The 23,946-nt window shown below is 41.8% G+C and overlaps 1 protein-coding gene across 5 annotated transcripts; it reads left to right on the top strand.

The window, feature by feature from the left end:
- The first annotated feature begins 11,401 nt into the window (after window positions 1-11,401).
- Window positions 11,402-23,610, top strand: LOC128872056 (uncharacterized). 5 transcript variants are annotated; one of them, XM_054114363.1, is made up of 4 exons: window positions 11,402-11,543; window positions 11,627-13,748; window positions 14,115-23,393; window positions 23,474-23,610. In XM_054114363.1, the coding sequence occupies exon 3, from the start codon at window positions 14,997-14,999 to the stop codon at window positions 16,545-16,547; it is 1,551 nt and encodes a 516-aa protein (XP_053970338.1). In that variant the 5' UTR covers window positions 11,402-11,543; window positions 11,627-13,748; window positions 14,115-14,996; the 3' UTR covers window positions 16,548-23,393; window positions 23,474-23,610. The 5 variants fall into 4 exon arrangements, with proteins under 5 accessions (XP_053970338.1, XP_053970337.1, XP_053970336.1 ...); XM_054114362.1 differs by having other exon boundaries at window positions 11,402-13,748; window positions 14,115-23,009; window positions 23,066-23,393; XM_054114361.1 differs by having other exon boundaries at window positions 11,402-13,748.
- The last annotated feature ends 336 nt before the right edge of the window (window positions 23,611-23,946 follow it).

The following is a 23,946-nucleotide window of genomic DNA, read 5'->3' as shown; positions in this document are numbered from 1 at the left end:
CCCCCTCGGCATATAACAGGGTGTCATCCGCATAGCAGGTGACACCCGCGCCCGGAGGAAGGACAACCCGCAGCACCGCGTCATACGCAAGGTTCCACAGAAGCGGTCCGAGGACCGACCCCTGCGGAACCCCGCGGTGCGTCTCCCTCGTGTGCACAACCTGGTACCGGCCGGTAAATACTACCTCCCTGCCGCGGAGATAGTCCCAAACCACCTCCAGGAGATAGGGGGGCACCTGGAAATAATCCAGAGCCACCGCTATCTCCCTCCAGGGCAAGGTGTTGAAGGCGTTGGATATGTCCAACGACACAGCAATCAACACCCGGCCCCGAGCGACAGCCCTTTCCCGGAGGAGGCGCAAACGCTCCAACGCATCCATCGTTGAGCGACCCCTCCGGAATCCGTACTGGCTGTTGCTGAGGTCGGGACCACCGCGCGACAGGTGCTTGAGGAGGCGGGCAGCTATGATTCGTTCAAAAAGCTTGCCCGCCTCATCAAGTAGACACACCGGCCGGTACGCAGAGGGAGACTCTGCGGGTTTTCCCCCTTTCTGGAGGAGAACCAGGCACGCTTTCTTCCACACACTGGGGAAGGTTCCCCGGCGCAGGTTAGCGTCCAAGACGCTCCTGTACGCCGGGCCAAGGACTCCCAAGGCCAGAGCCAGCAGGCTACCGGGTACTCCATCCGGATCGGGAGCTTTCTTGCCCCTAGCCCGGAGCCCCCCGATAGCCCGGGACAGCTCAGAGTCCGTGACCGGAATTCATCCGACCATTCAATAGTCGGACTCGGGGCGCGTTCCAACGCACCCTCTGCCCCATCGTTGAGGGGAAGGAGGGTATCAATCACGCGCCCCAGGAATTCCGGGTCTAATCTCTCCGTGACAGGGGACGCCCAAGGGCGGAGCTTCCCCAGCACCACCCTGTATGGGCGCCCCCACGGATCGTCACGGAGGGTGAGCAGGAGCTCGTCCCACGCTCTGGCCTTGGCTGCGGCTATCGCGCGCTTGAGGGCCACCGCCGCCGACCTGTACACCCCGTACAGTTCGGCGACTCTCCACTCCGGGTCACCGCCTAAGAAGTGGCGGCGCCGAGCACGGGTATACTGGCGACGGGCGCGGCTGGCCGTTCTTCTGAGGTCGGCAACCTCGCCCGTCCACCAGTACGCAGACTTCCTCGGGGGCTGCTCGCAGATCCGGGGCATAGCTACGTCGCAAATCATTTGCAACGTGTCCCGGATCCACAAAGCCCCCTCTTCTGCCCCGCGCTCCCTGGCCGGAGGCCAGGCGGAGCCGATAATCACGGCCCTCAGTAGCCACGTCCATAAGGACGTAGCTGTGGTCCGACAACGTTTCACCCTCCCAGACCCGTCAGTTAGACACCCAGCGTGAGGCGGCGGCTGACGCAAACGATACGTCCACGATGGACCAGCCGTTCCACCTCACGCACGTTGGTACGGAGCACCGGTTTAATAACCGGAGCTCCACCCCCTCCGCCCAATCCTACAGCGCTCCGCCTCGGGAGCCGGTCCTCGGGTTACCCCACGCGGTGGACCTCGCATTGAGGTCCCCGAGGACCAGCACTGGGTCGGCCATATAGGGGGCTAACATAGCCCCCAGCCGGTCCAAAAACCTCCCGAGTTCGGCAGCACTACAATTGGGTTGAATTGTAGCATCCTGCGTCTAGGAACCTTCCCCATTTTACCAAAACCATCCCCCTGCTCCGTTCGACCACGGTGCAGGGGGGAACAGTCGCCGAATGGCGACGGTACCACATCGCCACGAGGCCGTCCTCGTCCCCGAACCAGTGTGGATAGTCGGGGACTTGGTACGACTCCGTGGCCACCGCTAGACCAACCCGCCACTCCGCCAGGCAGTGGACCATAAGGTCCTGTGCCCGGCAGCAGTGGTCCAGGTTGGCCTGCAATACCCCAAGGGAAGCCCTGTGCGCCATTTCTAGGCCGTCACAGGACCTCCCTCAGACGGCTGCGTGGGTAGGGGGAGACCACCTCCCCTGACGCCACGGCCTCCACCTCCATCGCAGCTGGCACAGAGGAGGTAGACGGGAGTGTAGCATCCCCTCCACCTCCCCGAGCTGCCGCAGAGGGTGGCGCCACACCTGCCACCCCTCTTCGGCCCTTCTTCTTCTTTGGGGGCGGGGAGCACGCCTTGCTCCCCGCCTTATGTCCCGCAGGCCGGCCCAACTCGGCGCACACCGCGCAGTGCAGGGCCTCACGGCATTCGGCGGCCCTGTGGGTGGAGCTCCCACACCGGTAGCAGTGCCCGCTCCGGTCAATCGCCGCAGTGCACCGCTGCCGCACATGCCCTACGGCAAGACAGCGGAAACACTGCAGCGGCCGGGCTGCCAGCATCACCACCTGGGCGAGGGACCACCCCACCCTAATTCGCTTGGCCTTTTCGATGGCCAAGGCCGCCACGGCTGGGCACTGCACCCAAATGGTGCCGAGTCCATTGGGCGAGGCCTTCAGCTCCCCCACCCTCACGGACTCGGCGGTGCAGCCCCCGGCTTTCGCAACCGCCGCAACTACCTCCTGGGGGGTCACGGATATGTCCAGCCCCGTCAAGCGGAATTCCGCCTTTTTGACGGGCCTAGCCACCCTAACCTCCAGGCTCTCCAAGGCGGCGGTAATTTTGGCCGCCAAGGCGTCTGCCTCCGGGCCCCCATCGGCGCCCGGGACCTGAATAATCAGGCCCCCCGTGACGGCCCTCTTCCAGGAGAGGGCTTTCGACCTCCCCTGAGTTTCGCTCTCCGTAGAGCAGCTGGAAGGACGAACGTAACGGACGCGTGCACTTGGCACTGGCGCCCAATTCTTCTAAATAAATTCGTCCGTAGGAATTGTGCGACCGAGCGTGTCGATTAGCGGCTTTCCCGGCCGCCCACGCGAGGTACGTCACAAAATTTGACGCCCAACGTGGGGCGAGGTACGTCACAACCTACTCCACACCGTGTTTCTATAAAATCTGCCAAACCACATACTACTAAAGCATTTTCAAGCATTGCAGAAAGTCCACTCGCATTCCGATTGTTTGAGCAGCCGATAATTTCAACTCTTCGGACGTCGGCTACGGTTGCTCGAACTTTAAACATATCGCCTTTAAACGGCTTGACAAGGTAAGCCGAGCGCTCGCACTTTAAACACCGGTCCGTCTTTTTTGACAACAGCGTTCGGTGTTCGCTCCGTCTCTCTCTATAGCTGTCGGTCTCCGTCGCTCCGCTGGCCAACGGAGCGCCGGAGTAGTTGGGGGGAGAGACGGGTGACGCCGAACAAAAGAATTCTAGAAGATTCCAGGAATCGGGAATCTCCGTGCGAGCGCCCGGCTAATTAGTCTTTTGTTGGCAACGCTTACGTGTAGCACGCTCGCTTAAAGTCTTCGCCTTTAAAAGCTAAATCGAACCACGTGCGCTTCGGTTTTCTTCACCGCTTTCGCTTCGAACCAAAGGGTTCGGGCGCGCCTAACTTAGCTGACTTTTGTAAATAATTCTAAATAGTGCATAAGTTTCTGTATATATTTCTTTACTTAGACTAAGTTTCTGTAGTAAATATAGACGTTTTGTACGGGAAAAACTTCGAGAGCGCATCGGCAGCTCAAACTTTTTTTTTACGCAACCTCCACCCAAAAAAGGCGAGAATGCTCAAACACCGATTTTGATTCCCAAGGTTCAACATCAGATTCGAGTCCATTTTTAACACTATATTAAATTTGTTCCTCTTTCTTTTTCATAAATAAGAAAATTTTAATGTGTAACTGAACATTTGAATTAATCATTCCATGTCCTTACCTCAATGTTAATGATAACTTCTCACTTGGTAGTATACTGGCTCGCATATTTATGTCATTTTTTATAATAGAACTCTGTATATTCTTCAGAAGTTCTTCATATGACGTGGCAGACATCAGATAATAATTGAAGAATTTACATGTATTGTTACAAAGTTCTTCGAATAAAATATGATAAGTTCCCTTTTCTTCTCTTATATTATTAATGGGATGAACCCAATATTTAAGAGGCAACAAACAGTACTTCAAATACGCATGACAATCTCCCATTCTCAGATGCACTCAGTCATCTACTGGAGGAAATATGTCTACATACTCTACAGACATGGTTAACTGTCTCATCTGCTAAGGGAACAATCTACTTCCACACATTTTTTGAACCAATTAAAACTCCCTAGTTCCAAAGACGCAGACTTCCCAGGTATATCACTTCCTGGATCACACAATATAGGTCCAATCATTACAACCTAGCAGCGTCCTTGGCAAGAACTGGAATCATCAAAGATAGTAAATCCTGGTGCGGCCATTCAGAACAAACCTTTAATCACATATTCTGCGACTGTTGTTACATCCTAAATATCGTAACGAATTTCAATTTAAGCTTATACATTTTTTTCCGCGACTACTATTATTACTATATATATACACTACCGGTCAAAAGTTTGGGTCCACTTGCTTTATTTTTGAATTCTACATAATTAAGTCGGCTACTCAGTGGATTTTGTCAAGCACGTGCGTCTTGCTACTGGTCAGAGTGTAGGAGGGTGTCAGAGTAGAGAGGGCGCCCTTGGGAGACGCGTAGATCGAGCATAAACGTGTTATAACTTGTTGCATTCTATCGATGCGTCTAGTGTCTATTACGCGTAACATCCTTGTGCTGCAAAAACTCACTCCAAGAGTTATATTTCCAATTGTTTGTTATATTTTTCTTTACTAAAAGTTGAGTAGAACATTTTTCGTATTCAAAATCGTAAGTGTTCGACAAAAATTTTTATGTAAATTGAAGTAATTCGAAAAATATCATCTCGTTATTGTAATGTGAATAAAACTATATATTTCATGTTTCATTCATAGAGAAATGGGTCGAAAAGCAGAGCTGAGTGTAGAGACACGAGCAGTTATTGTGGCACTACATGAAGAAGGTTATTCAACACGAAAAATTGCTTCTAAATGTAATGTTTCTAAAAATGCAGTCATGAGAGCGTTACAAAGAAAGAGCAAAACAGGGTGTAATCAGAGTCGTCATCGTTCTGGGAGGCCTAAAACTACGTCAAAACAAGAGGACAAGTTCATCTGTGTTGTAAGTAAGAAAAATCGTTCTCTCACAGCCCCCGAAATTCGCGAACAACTCAACTCTGCACGCGAAACAGCAGTATCTGTTTCGACGGTACAGCGACGTCTACGAAATTATGGCTTGAAAGGATGCGTCGCCGCTAAAAAACCATTACTACGTGTTGAAAAACAGTGTGCGCGTACGCAGGTATGCGTGGCAACGCGCGTGTGTGCGTGTGTGAGAGGGGGCTGCTCGAGCGCGAGCATGTAAGAGAGGAGCTGATACGTGTGCGCCTGCGCAAAGTACCAGTCTGTAGGCTTCGTGTGCGCAAAGAGCCCGCCCCCTTCTTCTTGCTTCTTGCTCTACGACAGTGTGTGCAGCGAGCGGAGCCCAAGGTACAAGCCTCGTGGTAGCTTGTCGTCCTTCTTCCGAAGCCTCGTGGCCGTTTTGCAGTCCGGAGCCCGTAGTTGCGTCATCGCACCTTCGCTACGGACTCGTTGCTGTCTAGCTGCACCATAGTTGCGTCATCGCACCTTCGCTACGGACTCGTTGCTGTCTAGCTGCACCATAGTTGCGTCACCGCATCTTCGCCACGACTCGTGGCTGTCTATCCTCATCGTCGCTACCGCCGCATCGAGCTGACGATTGTCTCCGTTGGGAGCAGAGTCGACGATCGGGAAGAAAAGCGGCTAACCTCGAGACCTGCGCTGCGAGCCCTGTGCGTCACTGGATAAACGCCGAGGAGCAACACAGGTAACGAGTCGACTCAAGGGCAGGCCTGAAGACCCCCGAGAGTCAAGCAGAGAACAACCACGCAGCCCCTTGTGCGATACGGTCAAATATTTATTTTCCTTTTTTTTGTTATTTGCGATAGTTACTTAATTAGTTTACCGCGTGTATATATATACATATCTCTCAAAATTCGTGACATAGATTATAGCCGATCATAATATTGTTTAACCAATTTTGTTTGTCAACTTCTTACTGTAAACTTTTTGACAGGCAACCTATTCGAGAAAACTATATATATGTAACAATAGAAAACAAATATGCCAGATAATGTAAGCATCAAACTAGGTATATGGAATGCGAGGAGTATAGGAAACAAAATAGAAAAATTAAGGGAAACATTTTGCAATATGATATATTTTTAATAACGGAAACTTGGACTATAGATTACAATAATTTGAATATACAGGGTTATAACATAATAAACAATGCTAATTTTGATAACTCAGGCATAAGAAGTAAGCAATTTGGTAGCGGCCTATGTATGTATATATTATAAAAACAATATAAAATTAAAGAAACTTAAAACTATAACTAAAGAAAAAAAATATGAAGCACTTTTAGCAGAATTAGAAGACACAAATAAGGTAGATGATCTAAAATTATGTTTAGTTTATAGAAATCACGGTAGATTTAACTTAAATGAATGGAACGATATGTTTGTAAATTTAGAACTAGACAAAAACTCGATAATAGTAGGAGATTTAAACGCGCATAACTCTCTGGAACTGCCAAAAAAACACCCCAGAAGGAATTAGCCTAGAACTAGCCCTGGAAGAAATAGAGTTTATGGTAGTAAACTGTGATACGGTGTCTAGGAAATCCAAGTCAGACAACTTCTCAAATATCGATCTGATCATTTGTCATTTTGAAAATCTGGATAACATAGAATGGGCGGCTTCAGGTATTGATATGGGATCAGATCATCAAATTACTAATTTTACCGTTATACAATCAAACCCGATGTCACATTTTTCAAACATTACAGGCACAAAAAGGAAAAACAATAGGCTATATAAATTAGGAGATATAGGTTGGAATAATTTTAGATACGTTCTCAATAACAAGGAAGCAGAAATTAACAGCAAAATCCAAATAGAACAAGATTTCCAAGCAAGGTACGAAATATGGAAGTCGGAAATAATAAAATATTTCAATACAAGAGTAGAAGAATGACAAAAAGAAAAAAAAAGCAAGAAAAAATAAAAACCGGAAAGCAAACTCAAGAGCTAACTCAAGATCTGGTAAAAAATGGAATGAGGACACAACCCACACTTCTCTACGCAGATGATATAGCAATAATCTCAAGGTGCAAAAAAGACGACCAAACTTTAGAAGAACCAAAGAATGCACTAATAATCGTGTGTGTGTGTGTGTGTGTCCGCGAGCGTGCTCCGGTGCACTTTTCCGCAACAGGACCACCCCCGGAGGCGAGAACCTTTTGCAGTTCCCTCCGTCTATTCCGGTTATCTACTGCGCGGCCCCTTCGAAACGCGCGGCCGTTAATTCTCGGCGTAACCCATTTTTTTCCGACTGTATTTTATTCTAGGGCGGATTCTTGTTTACGAGGCCCCCATAGGATAAGTCGCGCCGGTTAGGTTTTCTTTTCTTTCGGATACTTTCTTTTTGTATCGAGAATTCCGCGTCGCGTTGCTTTTTCGGCGCGTGGTCGCCACACCTTATCCTTTGCGGTGGGTGTACCGCGGAATTTATGCGAAAGTTATGCGTTAATTGTTATATATGCGATATAAATATTCAAGCGTCGTGGTAAAGGATAAGCACACAACGTATCATTGCTAAATTCAAATATTACTCGTTTTGCTAAATATTTAATACGACGGCTACAGACATCACTTGAAGGAGAGATGTATAAATACCACGTAATCGGGTTAAGCATTTCTTTTGACATTTCTTCATTTCGAACGTTCTGGAAGCTGAGGTATACCTTGTGACGTGGCAGATTCCCACGTCACAAAGAGGTGAACTCTCCGCGAGGAACGAGACCGACCAAGATCGAGAGCGCCACCAGGGTAACTCAGGGTTATGACTAATTTGCGTATCTGAAGGGCAATAGCGTTGGGCTAACGACGGCAACACCGAGCGATGCGGCTTAGAGGCTACCGATCCCGTCCAACCCGGCGCCGGCTGCACGGACTGGCCAGACGAAGCTCAAATGGACAGGGGTTGGAGGTTCTTGGTAACAGCCCCTGGACTCCGCTACGACCTTCAGGGGGCAGGAGGCCGTTTAGGATAGCGAGGTCAGCCGGGTTCTCGAATGCACCGAGACCCGGCCCGCTCCAGAGTCTTCGAGGGATGCCAGCACCGACAAGCCACCAAAGTCGCCGAGGGACGAGACTGGACGACCGCCGATGACGAGCGCGCCGATAACGTGATTTGAATTTGGCCGCCATAAGGTGCCGCGTGCCGCCGACCATTGAGGTGAGGCTGGGGGGAAGCGCGTGAGCCAACGCGTGCGACGAGCTCGCGTATCTCGTCCTATTTCGTCAGCGACACACGTGGTGAACGGTACGGTAAGCGCTTCCTCCTTTACCTCACGCTCATGGATAGGATATCGTGAATTGGTCGGGTTACCTGGTGGCTGCCGAGCACCCTGTCGGGCGAAATAGCATTGTTAGCGGGAAATCGCCTTTTCGTAGGATATCGAACGAATTAACGAACATCTAGTCGCGAGTCCATTGTAACGCGCACGTGTTTGAATCGCTGCCGGTTAACGTTCTCGTCGAAGAGGTCGGCCCACCGCGACCGCGTCATGACTGTCCGAACATCGTTTCCAAAGTCGCTTTTGTGGGAATCGCGACGGAATTTGGGCTAACGTGAACGAAATCAGCACGTGTTATCGAAACGTAGTTCTCGTGTCGGTTACCAGTCGTCCCGGTGACCTTAGACGCTACGACAGCTCGGCAGTGTACACCGTATTTTGTAAAAATTTTCGCGTACAATATATTCTATATTATTTTAAACAAGTGCTGTGTTAATCCGCCCCGTCTTGCCGTGAAGACGGCTTTCTCAGACTTCCTTTCCTCGCCGACGATCCGCGCCTCTCTCCGCGATCCGGATCGCTAGCTGTGGTAATTTTCGCGACTTTCGGATTCTCATGCCGGTATCTCCTGATACCTGGCGCTCGGGTTCTCCCGTAAAGACGTAAGAAGTCGGAAAACTCTCATATTGCACGCTTCCCGACGCGGATCGCGGACCGTGTCGGGAAATCACGTTGCAACCTAGAAGCAGCCTTGTGTTTTCCACTCGCGAAACGTTGTCGCGCGGACGAATTGAGCAGTTCGGTGGCGCGAGACGCGAAGGGATGGCACCATTCGTCAATACAAGATTCTCGCGCGTGCCAAGTCGCTGAGCAATGTTGATAGTTTTTATATCAATGAACGTGCCATCACGTGCCTCTGGATCCTTTGTCTTCAAACATTCTAGAACGTTCGATAGAGTTTACGTGGTTAAGCAAAGCACGAGCCGAGATCACTTTTCATCGTACAGTCGCGCGAGCGTGATAGCAGTCCGAGCGAGCTAAATTAGAGCAGAGTTTGCATTATCGAGTACTTAGTAGTGATATACGAAGTGAGTGATAGGCAAAAGACTCTAGTTCATCGTAAAACAAGTTATTTTAATTTTTTTTATTTTCTATTCCTCGTAAAACAAGTTATTTTTATTGTTTTATTTGCTTAAAATATTCAATTTATTTTAAATATTTTAATGTTAAATCTTTCCTTTTTGTAAATATTAACTTAGCCGATCTAACTTAGTAATAAAGCCGGTTGCCTTAACTTAGTAAATTCTTTCACGTGTGTGTGTGTGTGCTTTTCCTCCGACCAGAGCATCATTTGACGATCATCATCGCCAATATCGCAGCAGAATATCGCAGCGTTAAAGTGTATAAAAATCGTAGTGGTGAGTGTCATTTTGCAATACGATATTATTATATGTACATTTGGATAATTGTGACCACTCGGAATATCAAAAATGATATTTCATTTCCGGGTAAATCCTAATTGATGTTCACGGGTGGTACCTGATTGATTATTAACCATCGCACAATTGTTCCGATAATTTTGTATAAACATATATATTGTAAAGTGAGAACGAAAGAACGAAAAATCGTAACTAATCCAAAGAGCAAATTCTAGTACTTGGGCATAGTTCACACAGTATACTATTATAATAAAATTTATATTACTTTCAATTGTACTGCCATTCTGCTAAACCTGTAAAACTTTCTATTCATTAAATACGATAGCCCTATTACAGCAGAAAACTGTTTTCATAATTTAAATTCTTGAATCCGCTCGAATACTAACATTTCTATCCAGATTTCTCTGAGAAATTCACATACGAGACAGGGCCCGTACGGGACTGCTGCAACAAAGACCTGACCTTGCCGATAGGCAAGTAAAATATATATAAACGTATTATCTTAAAATAAATTGCTGTGACGCGTGACTAATTTCTCTATCTGCGTCACGCGTTACAGCTGAATTGGTGTCAGAAGTGGGATACCATATATATATATTATTTTAAAATAAATTGCTGTGACGCGTGAGCTTATTCTCTTTCTCCGCATTACACGTTACAGCATTATACATTGACACAAAAAATACTTCCCATGCCTATAAAATTAGGGGAAAGTATAAAAGATGAGAAGGCTTTGGAAAAGTTTAAACAAGTGCGTCTACCTCAAAAGACTCAATACAAAACAGGGTCGGAAAACAGGAAAGGCCCACTTGTACCACAGAGACAGGTGGGCGAAGCACAAAAAATAAGACCAAAGAAGGACATAAGATTCAGACCCAAGGGGCAGTGAAGAGGGAATCAGAATAGACTTACCAGAGTGTACGGCCACAGAACATACAGCATCAGGTCTACAGGAAATAGAGGTAAAAAGACTGTAGCAGGGAGATTGAGGTCCTTTTACAGGAATTGGTCAAAAATAACACGAAATAAAATGATCAACGGATCATGTAACCTGGAAACGCCAATATTAAATAAGGAAAGCAATTCCAGGTGAAAAGGAATGAACATTTCACCAATACCCAAAATGTAATTGGCTCGGCCGTAGCAGTTTTGGGTTCAGCGGTGTCAAAATTGCTTTCTGAGGGAGACAAAGAGGTGGGTAAATTAGATCTTTTAGAAGAGCTATTTGATACAGGAAAACTGCTAACAGATATTGTAACCGTACATTATATACGATCACATATGAAAAATTCCTACATGACCGATTACGAACAGCCAAAAGATGTCGCGGAGAACAATTCCCCTCCGCGACGTGAAAATGACATGCGCGAGCGAGATATCGTAATATCATGTCATGAATCGATCAGAAATTGTAGATTTTTCTTCTGATTCTGATTTTTATTCTTTTCGTCAACACTTAGCCAGTAGGAGTTAAGGCCGTTCGTCGATTCGTCGACTCTCGGAATCAGTCGGCAGGGCTCGTCGGCCGGAATTATAATATCCGCTCGTTCATTTCTAACCTGTATAACCTATCAGTTTGTATTTGTGACGGCATTTGTCATTTCTAACCTGTATAACCTGTCAGTTTGTATTTGTGACATCATTTGTCATTTCTAAACTGTATAACCTGTCAGTTTGTATTTGTGACATTTGGACGCCGCAAATTGAATAATTATTTTAAAGGCTACGTGTAGTGATATTGTATTGGTAAGTATATGGTTATCACTATACAAATTGTATTTGTAAAAAGAATTGAGATCAAAGAAGTACGCCAAGCATTTGATTTCCAGGCCATGGATATCTAGGCAAAAGTCTAAACAGTCTCAGTTTGTGGTTGAGACACTATTTAGCTTCTTCATTTCACCGCCGAAGTGCGGAGCAGTCAGTTTACATGAGTTGTCATTAGGGTCTGAACGTCTGCACTGTTGAACACAGCATTTTAGCTGCGCATAGTTGGAAAACACTAAATTTTATATTATGTTACACAGTGTCACCTTGCACTTTACTGGAGAGAACCTTCATGTACATGCCTGCTCATTTCGATTTCACACCTTTTTCTACTTTCTTGAATTTTTTTAGGGGAATCTTCTATTTTTCTATCATTACTCTTTATGTCTTTATGTCCATTTTTTCATGTACTTGGCGTAATTTTTTTACTTTTTTGAAGTTTTTTATGGGGATTAGATAGAGTGGAAGGTATGCGTATACGATTTATAGCGTCCCTAGTATCCCAGAACCGAACTTTTAAGGAATCGTTTAGAGCCTGTAGCGCAAACATATGTATTATATTTTCTGTGGTACATAAAATGCGTCACAGCGGCATCTTATACGCGGAAAAAAAACATAAGTATTAAGTAAAATTACTAGTGTTAAGTAAAATTACTAGAAAAAGTATCACGTGCTCTTTCTGCTGATGCACTGACTTTAATATTATCGCAGATGAAACTAATAAACATTAGTAAATACGGACACAGGTACGATGATAGACTAAAAGATTTCGCTCTATCATTCTTCTAAAACCTATAGATTTCTTAGGAAATCCTTGTATTTGCCGACAATACGGACATTACGTTCATATTAGCAGAAATTTCATATTTACCCTGGTATAGATACGTAAGTGTTAAACATGTTGCAAGCAAAATTTTTGACCGCTGCTGTAGAAAACAAAGTAGTCTCTGTTAGAACGGGTGCAATCTGTTTGGTACGCCACTGCGATTGCCTCCACTTAGCACCGTTCCGACACGTCACTGTCGATCCGATTTTGTTTAACAATAGTATCGATTCCGTGTAACACACGGAACGGTAATAGTTATTCTCGGTTCGCATAATTGTATTTCCGTTGTCTAGTTTATAATAAATGGTTATTAACATAACTTGTTATATTCACTGCCCTCGCACATATCTAACAGTATCGCTGATTTTCGACGAAATTCACTTACATAGTAAAGTATACTATGATCCGCATATGGATCACTTTTACGGCAGCCGGAATGCGCGACATCTGCATTAACGTGCATTATAAGATGGATTAACAAAAATGCGAAACAGATAGTAGGATATTGGTTCCTGTCCAGTGAAGGAAATTCTAATAAAACGCAAAACATTATTCAAAAATCAGTCGTACAAGTATGTGAAATAGGTTTATACGAATACCAAAGGTAATCGTCTTCGATCAAGGGCCCCGGAATGTTGGGTTGCTTAAAACTTTAAATATTACTCCCAAAAAACCATATTTTTATTAGAAATCTGAAAAAATTTTTGTCATATTTGACCCTCCACATTTGTTAAAATCTGTAAGAAACAATTTCAATAAGAGTGACATCGAGGATAATGGAAAGATCGCATGTTGGGGGGATGTCTTAAAAATGTATGCATTTGTGACGTTCGCATATTGACCGTCCAAACCGGGGATATATGTTTTCTTCATACTAAACCGACAACAGATTAGGCGTTTGTATATTCGAACGTCACGCTATACCTTAGACTGGGAAGCGTTTAGTAAGTAAGAGAGAACCTAAGCGATAACAGCTACAGGTCCCGTACAATTATACTACACGTCTCGTTTTCGATGATAAATTGTAGTAATGCTTGTCATTGCTAAGATTTCATACTTTTTAGAGTTTAAGTTTCAAATTTACCTCCTCTGCTGTCTCTTATTCGTCCGTGGCGCCTCCTATAGTCATATTGTTTTGTTGTGTATAATTTTTCACACGTGCTGAGTTTTTAAGTATAATTAAAACAGATTTAAGAGAAAAATAATGACAGGAGAAAAGGGGAAAAGAAAACGATCTCGATCAAAGTCGAAATCAAAGGAAAGAAAGAAGCAAAGGACCGAAGATAGACTCCAAAACATCGAAAAACAGCTGTATAACCTCACTAAGTCGCTCTCGCAGATAATACAAGAGACTCCAGGTAAGCAAATATAATAACACGGTGGTCATTAATTTCCATACGAAATTAGTGTATTAAAATAGAAGTGTATTTTGTCTACACATTATATACTTACATATGTAAGTGCATACATGTGTGTACGTATACGTAGGTATACTTAGGTATACCTGTATACTTAGGTATACGTACAATTGTCTATACGACACCAAGTCCATACGACAAACAGTCAATAAGACAAACAGTCTATAAGACAAACAGTCCATGCGACAAACAGTCAATAAGACAAACAGTCTATAAGACAAATAGTCCATAAGACAAACAGTATACAATTGTATACTGTTAAGAGTATTGTGAATTAAAAGTTACTTAAAAAATTCCTGTTTTCAGCCAAATTAGGGAACGATAAAGAGAACGTTGATACTCCGAATACCTCTCAGGCAAATATAGATCAGATTGAAACAACATCAGCTGAGATTCCTGAAACGGAAGAAATTACACAGATTACGGATGATATCCCACCTATGAATGAGGGTTTTCTTGAGATGCTAGGGGAACATCCTAATACAAAAAAGGAAATTTCCATAAAAATTAATGAAGAACTTAAAATCCGCTGGCAGAAGTGGATGCGAGAAGGGTATCCAGAAGAAAACAAGAAGAATATTCTGGAAATTTATTCCCGAAAGGACGATTTATATACAGAAGCACCAAAAATTAACATAGAAATCAGTCCAGTCATGACTGAAATTGCAACTAAAAGAGGTGAGCATTTTGCTGAAACACAAAATTGCATCGGCTCAGCAATCTCAGCGCTAGGTGCAGCAGTTTCAATGATCCTAGAGGATCCAGAAGATGGCATAGATCAAGAAGCGTTAATGAAATACTTATGTGATGCAGGGAAGTTATTAACGGACACATTTTATCAACATTTAGTTGCTCGTAGAGCTTACATAACCCCGTTAATGAGTAAATCAATTAGACCAACTATTGATGCTACCAAAGCTGACGAGTAGCTGTACGGAAAAAAATTTGCGGAAAATGTCAAAGAAGCCAAAGATGTTGAAAAAGCGTGTTCCAACATTAAACCTACAGCCAAGGCAACAAGTTCAAAACCAAGGGATCAGGGAAACTCGAAATACCCACCTGCAAAATACAGGCAGGTGGGGAATCAGAGCAAAAGGCCCATGATAAAGTTCAAACCCAGAACCCAGCGAGTCAGCTTAATTTAATTTAAAAAATTTTAATGATTTCATAGATACCCTCCATTTTAAAATGGAAGACATTAAATCTGTCAAACATTTAATATCAATGGGTTGTTTCATGTGCTTCGTTGATCTAAAGGATGCGTATTACTTGGTTCCCATTCACAAATCATTTAAAAAATTTCTACGATTTAAATTCCAGGGACAAATGTTCCAATTTACGTGTCTACCATTTGGGCTATGTACAAGCCCCTTTGTATACACAAAGATTATGAAACCAGTAATAAATAAAATTCGAGAGTCTAGAATTCTGTCAGTCATACATATATATGACTTATTATTGATCAGTAAATCGTATGAATCTTGTAGAAATAATTTGAATTACGTAACGGATCTGCTGGAGCGCCTGGGATTTATTATTAATTATCAAAAAAGCTCTCTAGAACCTAGTCAAAGATGCAAATACCTTGGCTTCATAATTAACTCAACTGACTTCACATTAGAACTAACAAATAATAAGAAAAAACAAATAACTTCACTAGTAAAAACCTTCAAACAAGACAGATACTTTAAAATTAGAGACTTCACCAAACTGCTCGGGACTTTAACTGCAGCTTGCCCAGCTGTGGTATACGGTTCAATTTATTGTAAAAGACTTGAAAGACAAAAATACCTTGCGTTAATACTAAATGATAACGATTACGAAGGGAAAATTCACATGAATAAATCAATGATAGATGAGCTACGTTGGTGGGAAAGAATCGTCCCAACAGGCTCCAACCCGATAAGAACTCAAAAATTTGAGTTAGAAATATCCTCAGATGCATCTTTGACTGGCTGGGGTACACACTGCAATGGTAAAAGCGCGGAGGGCTTCTGGACGAAGGAGGAAAGAAAACATTGCATCAATTACCTAGAACTTCTAGCAGCCTACTTTGGCTTAAAATGTTTCGCAGGAAAGATGGTTGAAAGTGAAATATTACTGAGAATAGACAATACGTCTGCTATATCGTACATTAACAGAACAGGCGGTATTCAATATCCGCACCTGAATGAACTAACGAGAAAACTCTGGCAATGGTGCGAAAGAAGAAAAATCTGGATTCATGCTTCTTACATACCATCAGCACAGAACAAAAAAGCTGATAGAGCATCACGAATAACTAACATAGACACTGAGTGGGAGCTGTGTAGCAGTGCATTTGAGAATATAAATACAGAATTTGGTCCCTTTACAATTGACCTATTTGCATCAAGATTAAACAAAAAATGCTCGAGATTCTGTTCAGGATTCCCAGACCCAGAAGCTATGTCAGTAGATGCTTTCACCATCTCATGGACAAATGAAAAAATATATGCCTTTCCGCCTTTCGCACTTGCCCTTAGAACTTTAAGAAAGATAATTCTCGATAAAGCAGAGGGGACGGTTGTTCTCCCACTCTGGCCAACACAACCGTGGTACCCTCTTTTTATATCACTGCTCACATCGCCACCTATCATTTTCAAATCTAATAAAGACTTATTAATATCCCCGTCTAGGAAAGAAACACACCCACTAGCGCTGAAGCTTTCACTAGTGGCAGGGAACTTATCCGGAAAGCTTTCAGATGTAGGGGAATAGATAATGCATCAACAGAAATTATGGTTAATTCTATAGCTGCATCAACGTTAAAGCAGTATCAGGGCCCTTTAAAGCTATGGTGGGACTTTTGTGTAGAAAACAATATATCAATGTTTGAGGCCAACACTTCAGATATTTTACGGTTCCTAACGGGTAGATTTGACAAGGGTGTAAGCTACGGAACGTTAAACTCCACTCGGTCAGCTATTTCTCTCATCTCCTCACGAGATATAGTGAAGGACAAATTAATCTCGAGATTCTTTAAGGGAATACATAGGGAAAGGCCCCCAAAACCTAAATATTCAAGTACTTGGGATACAGCAACAGTTCTGCATTACATTGAGCAGCTGCCTCCACTTAACCAACTAAAACTAAAAGAAGCAGCTGAGAAAGTAGCTACATTACTAATATTAACAACAGCACATAGACTTCAAACAATTACATTAATTAACATTAAGAACATATTCACTAAGAAATCTGGAATCTCGATCAAGATTCCTGACCTGATAAAGACATCTAAGCCCGGTAAAAATCAGCCGAAACTTACCTTACCGTTTTTCAAAGAAAAACCCAGCATCTGTGTAGCTTCGGCAGTATTAAGCTACATAAAAATAACGGAAAAATTCAGGAATGGAGAAAACAACAGATTATTCATATCATCCAACAAACCCTATACGAAGGTATTCGCTCAAACAGTAAGCCACTGGATAAAATCCTTACTATCAAAAGCAGGAATTGACACAGATCAATTTACTGCTTACAGCACAAAGCACGCAGCAGTATCTGAAGGACAGCAGGCTGGTCTCAAAACTCCAAGACCTTTGCCAAATTCTACAACCGACCATATGAGTTTTCAGTTTACGCTAAAAGTCTACAATTTATCATCTTCGAACGAGACGCTTCGTATAATTACGATCGAACTTCGCCCGCCTTCGGCGGGCTCGTTTGATCGTGCAATTCTCGGTACTCATTACCACCCACCGGTGGGTGGCCAGATCTAATAAGACCCTGCACCTTTTCGCCGAATTTAAGCGTAGCGCTAGCAAAGGAACCGCCGACAGTGGCTATCGTTGATGTCAGCCATCCGACTCCGATAAGGCGAAGCCTAAACATCTAGGAATGATTTCGGGCAAGATGTTATTGCTAACGCCATGGGAAGAAATCAACCACCACCCCATGGAATTTTTAATAATCACGTGATATGATTTTTCCCTCCTACTTTCGGACCAAAGGTCCCGAATTAGGGGTATAAGTACGCCCGCAATTCGGGAGTTCGGGCTAGTTGTCCGAAATCATTAAGAACCGAAGTATCTCAGTTGTTGTTCGGAATCGTCACGGAATCAAAATCATAGTTCAGAATCGTCGGAATATCATAGTTGTCCAGAATTGCCGTTGTTCAAGAATTGTTAAATAGTTAACTATCGAGTTTTATTGTGAATTCCAGGTATTGCTAGCTTTATTCAGAAATTTGTAATTAATTGTATTTGCCATAATAAAAAGACCGTGCGCGGATCTTAATAATAAACAGTAACGTAATTTAACAAATACCTAACTGTAATTATTTTCCTAAAATCATTCGACGGGTTCGCAAAGAGAAAAAGGAACAAATTATAGTTAAATCATCTATCTTTTCGATTCATGATCGAGGCGTTGAAGCCGGTCATTTAGAAATCCTAAAGATAGAAACATTGCTCGGCCGTGGGTTTCTTTTCCGTCATCTTACTCAGGTTCAAAGTCATTTTCGTGCTTGCTGTAAGGGTCGATCGAGGCGTCGAAGCCGGTTTTCCCGAACAGTAGCCACGGATTTGATTAACGCGGCTCAATTCCGATCCAAGGTAGAGCGGATATTCCGGTCAGGATCGAGGCGTCGCACAGTAAAGTATTTGCACCGAATATGCGGCCAAAATTCAATTTCAAAAATTTCACCTAGGCTAAAAATTTGTTGTTGTTCAAGGTAGTCAAATATGTGGAGAATAATGTACCAATATTGTTTTTTCCGTTTATGTACTCATGAAGCAGTGTGCCTAGTTCAAAGTTACAAGTTTTTGTGGTATACATTTTTTCGTCAGCCGTCTTGTGAAACAGCGTCGGCTTATAAGCGATTTTCAAATGTTTTAATTAAATAATATACATTCTTGCATTATGGAAAATGCTAAAAAAAAGTCTATACTATACTTTTCAGTAATTAGAACTTTTTAATTTTACATATGTGCATAGTTAGTATATTTTAAAAATAATCAAGAATTCAATCATTTTTTTTTACGATTCTAAAACTTTGTTAAGGAATTTGTTATACTTCCGTGTCCGTCCGGGTGCTTATCTTGGTGTCATTAAATGCGGAAAAGCTTTCCGAACATAATGAGACCAAAATTGGTTCCGGATACGTCTGGTTACAGTTTTTAGAGCTATTTGAATTAGAAACGACACGAGCGGTAGCGTATCCCGAATGCTTGTATGTTGGCGCTTGCTGTTAAAACCTTCGATTTTTTACAGGAATTTTTATAATTCTTTATTATGAAGTAAATGAAATGTTAAATTAATAAAAAAACTTGTTGTTTATTTGTATTAATTTATTTCATTGTTATAGCCACATGAAATTTTGTCCTTTTTTCTCACGGTTGACACGATAACTTGACATTGGATATGCGTTGCGCAACTGAGACGTGCTCTGACATTGTAAATGTTACTGTCAAACTTGTCTGAACTCAACAATGCCATGCTCTCCCCACTCCTGACATCCTAAACAATACACTGTAGAAGTTCTCTATTTTCTGAATGCATTCAGTTAAAACAGTGCCTTTAGAGAGTACGGAGAGATATATTCATAGTGCAATATTTTTTATATAGTTCTATATGTATTATACTTTTATTTTTATTTTTTTCGTTTTATTCAGTTTATGTTTTGTGTAGTTTATGTTTAGTATATATTTTTGCTATACTCATTAAGTGCGATTGATTAAGTTATTTGGTTAAGTTTTTATTTAAGTATTTTCTTTTTTTATTTCCACATTGAAGTTCATTCAATTTATACGTGGTGAGTACACTTAAACATGTAACTATATTTTTTCATGCAATTTGTGAGTTGTGAATTTTATTTAACTGCAATATTTTAACATATAGATATCAAAATGTCTGAAAATTCTTCGAAACCAACTTCCGGGCCGTCTGGAGTTAAAGTAATGACTCGAAGACAGTTATTTTGTTACGTCCCAGCTTATCTGTGACTCTTTCTTGGGATCCTTGTCTTCAATTAAAGAGCTAAAGCTCACCTTAACTGTATTCGCTAACGGGAAAGAGCAATTCGGGATTGTAATGATTGTTTTCAAGGTTTAGCATATAAATATGTATATATATTGTTACAAAATAACGAGTTTATATTACAATATCGGTTTTGGGAAATCAAGTATACAATTATGTAGGTACGTTACCGCTTGTCGGTCTTACAGTTTGGTTGTACCAGCTATCTGTTGTGGTCCCAGGGCTGTGCTGTGCAAGGATCTGTTTGTCGGCAACTATAACTCGCGACACGGGTCTCTACTAATTAACAACGGACTTTCCTCGGTAACGACGCGGCACGCGTACGATTACTCTATCCGTGACTACAATAATTTAGTATTTGATGAACAAAGTAAATCAACAAAATTATTCCAACGAAGAACATCAAGGCTTCAAACACATAATGTCATACTTCAAAACAGATTTTAAACGCAAATGGAGGTGTGCATCTTATAAAACTCATCCTTTTTTTTAAAAAAAAATGAAAAGTGGCTTCGAGGAACGATTGAAATTCCTACATCGCAAATTCATTCCAGTCGTACAATAAAATCATTTTTAGATTTATCAGAACGCACCAAACGAAGGAAAACAGAAAGTCTTCGAAAAAAACACAAGTATTGATGAGTTGACATTTGCTGCTCAGTCGAAATTAAGATCTGAAGGCCTATTAGATGCTTCATTTCTATTGAAAGAAGTTACGAGATCTCCTACACGCGCAACAAAATATCGGAAAATTCATTTAACTAGAAAAATTGAAGAAGAAAAGGAAAAATTAACAAACCTGCAAGCTCTTGCTATATTTGTAGAGGCAAGATTATCAAGGAGACAGTATGAATGTCTCTGTGTTATTCCATTCTTCGGAAGCCGAAAACGGATTGCTAGCCTGTTAAAGAAGCATACATAATCACAGAATCCTATGCCGAAGTAAATTTACAAGATTTATTGAATCACACAGTTACCCGGTTATTATCCTATTTAGAGGAAGTTGTAAACAATTGCAATGAAAATGAAACTTTCTTACATTTAATAAGTAAATGGGGATGCGATGGATCGCAATAAACACAATACAAACAAACATTTATAGAAAACATTAATTTGGACGCCAACATTTTTCAAACATCATTTGTGCCCTTACAATTAGTTTCAAAAAATGAAAATATAATTTGGCAAAATCCAACGCCATCGTCTCCACGGTACTGTAGACCAATTAGAATTAGATTCATTAAGGAAAGGAATGATGTAACAAATGAAGAAATAAATTATATGCAGACAAAAATAACTACTTAATTGACACAAAAATTGAAGGAAATAAAAACATATCCGTTTCGCACACCATATTGTTTACAATGGTTGATGGTAAGGTGTGTAATGCTGCTACCAGTACAAAATCCACGATGAAATGTTTTATTTTCGGTGCTACACTTGCAGAGTTTAACGACTTGAAAAAAACTAGGGAAATAAACCCCGACACATTAAGGTTTGGATTGTTACGAGCCAGAGCGATAACGACGCGCGTGTGAGCCCTGCGAGTAGGGTGGATTCGAGAATTGCACCGATACGATTAATTAGTATGTATCAATGGAGCCGAAGATTTGAGGATAGAGTAGATAATGCAGACGACTCTGACGCGAAGTCAGATAGTTGCAGGAATCGGTATCTCCCAATGAAGGGTAACCGTAGGTTAAGGTGTTTGATTGTCTTGGTTATTGGAGACAAACGCAGACGCCTCTGACGCGAAGTCAGGTAGCTGCTGGGAATTGGTATCTCCCAGTGAAGGGTAACCGTAGGGTAAGGTTCGAACTGTGAGGTTGTTGGAAAAAGTGCAGCGACTCTGGCGCGAAGTCAGATAGCTAGCAGGAATCGGTATCTCCCAGTAAAGGGTAACCGCAGGATAGGTTAAGTTTAGGAGTTCGGGCTGAGTACACAATGACTAAATCGTATCGTTAAAATGTAACACGCGTCGTTAATAAAGCCTCGCAACTTGTTAATTTAATAGAATAATAACTCGAGCGGTAAAGTTATTATGTTGTGGGATCGTTACACTGGCTAGGATTGGTGATTTCAAAGTAAAGGTTTGATGAATGAGCTTACAGACTTTTAAGTTTACACAAAGAGTATATATTCAAAAATAACTATACTAATTACAAATGTCCAGTGTCGTGTTGTCGCGGTTAGTGTATGAAGTTAAAATTACCTAAGTGTTGCGCGGTGTTGACGCACTGGCGATGCGGGGGTCGAGAGTACTTTTATGGCCGTAATAGATTTTAAAACCGTCTTCGCGGATCTATATGGTAACGATGATCGAAAGGAACTGAAGCCCGATCTCACTAGAGTACTACTCTACAGACGATCAATGTGTCTCTAACGAGTAACTCTTACGTACTAGCCCCCGAGCAACGAAAATCGTGGGTTTATATACCCCTAAATGTTGGTGGGGAACCGCCAGTGATTTCCATATTAGGAAATTTGACGGTTAGGATTTTCGTTGCTCTGAGGTCGGCAGCTGTGTGCCCTGGAAAAAGGGTAGATTAGAAAGTATCCCACGCAACGCGAGTCAAAGATGATATTAAGAGGATGCAGCTGCAGGATGCACTCCAGTGAGACCGAGTTCTAACTTCCAGAAGGGTAGATAAAATAAGATTAATGAACGCGAGCTTCTAAAAACGGAGAGTTTCTGTATACGTAACAGGATTATCGATATTGCATGCTCAGATAAGATTATTCGAAAGCCTACTACATCTGTCACATAAATTGCCACTAAAGAAGTGGCAAATAAGAGGACAAAGCGAAAAATGTATCGTAGAAGAAAGAAAGAAAAACATACAACAAGAGTTTAAAAGTAAAATGGGCCTCATTGTAGATGTTCCAAAACCTGGATTTGGAAATTCCAATGATGGAAACACAAGTCGCAGATTTTTTGCAAATCATTTACTATCCGCATCAACAACACAAATTGATGTACAATTCATATATAGATTGAAAGTAATATTAGAAGCCATCTCAAGTAATCATAAAATTAATGTTGACAAATTTGCTGCATATGCTTCGGAAACAGCCAAATTATATGTTGAATTATATCCCTGGCACCCGATGACACCCACAATGCACAAAATTTTAATTCACGGTGCAGCTGTAATAGAACATGCTATTTTGCCCATTGGTCAGCTATCTGAAGAAGCAGCTAAGGTAAGGAACAAGCATTTTCGTCAATATAGACAAAATTATAGTAGAAAATTTTCTAGAAAATTATGTAATGAGGACGTCATAAATAGACTCCTACTAACGTCTGATCCTCTTCTAACAAGTCTTAGACCAAAACAAAGGAAAAGAACACTGCCATTATTAAAAGACACTATAGATTTACTTGCACTTGCTAATGTTACAATTTCGGGAATCGAAAGCGAGGACGAAGACGAGGCCGAGAATGATAACGAAGATGCGGATGAAGACGAGGATGAAGGTGAAAATAAAGATGAAAGCGAAGATGAAGATCAATAGAAGGACGAAGACATATGTATAACGAAAAAGAAGAATTATCTGTAGAAACACACAGCACTTACTGCCAGAAAGGTAAAAATAATTAAAAAATATATAGCACATGCGACAAATTAGAATGCATATATAATAAATATAAATTTTTGTGATTGCAGATATAATCGACTTCTATACATTTGTCGCAGCCTATAGCTATAGCCAATGAAATTTATAGCAAAATGTATTAATCGGTTCCTGAAAACTAAAGATTTTAATATGTTATTAATTTTATTAGGACTAAAGTTCATTATTTATAGCATTTATTACATTGTTATTAAAGAAAAATTTGTTATATTTATATAGTATGTACAATTTTCCTCAAATACAAATATTTTTGTAAACAAACATTTTTTTTGTATGACGATGAATTTATTTAACTACAAATGATAATACATTCCAATAATATATTTAAAACTTGCAAGAAAAACATCTACAGTTCCTAATATTTAACAAATGTCGAGAAATTTATATACATTGATGTACTCATAATTATATCCCGTTTTTTACTTGTTACGTACCAACTTTGATAAAAGCAGTTAATTAACTAAAAAATAGAAAGTTCAAGTTTTAAAATAAGCTTTGTTTCATT

This window comes from Hylaeus volcanicus, chromosome 2, assembly GCF_026283585.1.
Source record: "Hylaeus volcanicus isolate JK05 chromosome 2, UHH_iyHylVolc1.0_haploid, whole genome shotgun sequence".
NCBI lineage: Eukaryota > Metazoa > Arthropoda > Insecta > Hymenoptera > Colletidae > Hylaeus > Hylaeus volcanicus.
This window is presented reverse-complemented; position numbering and strand designations above follow the sequence as displayed.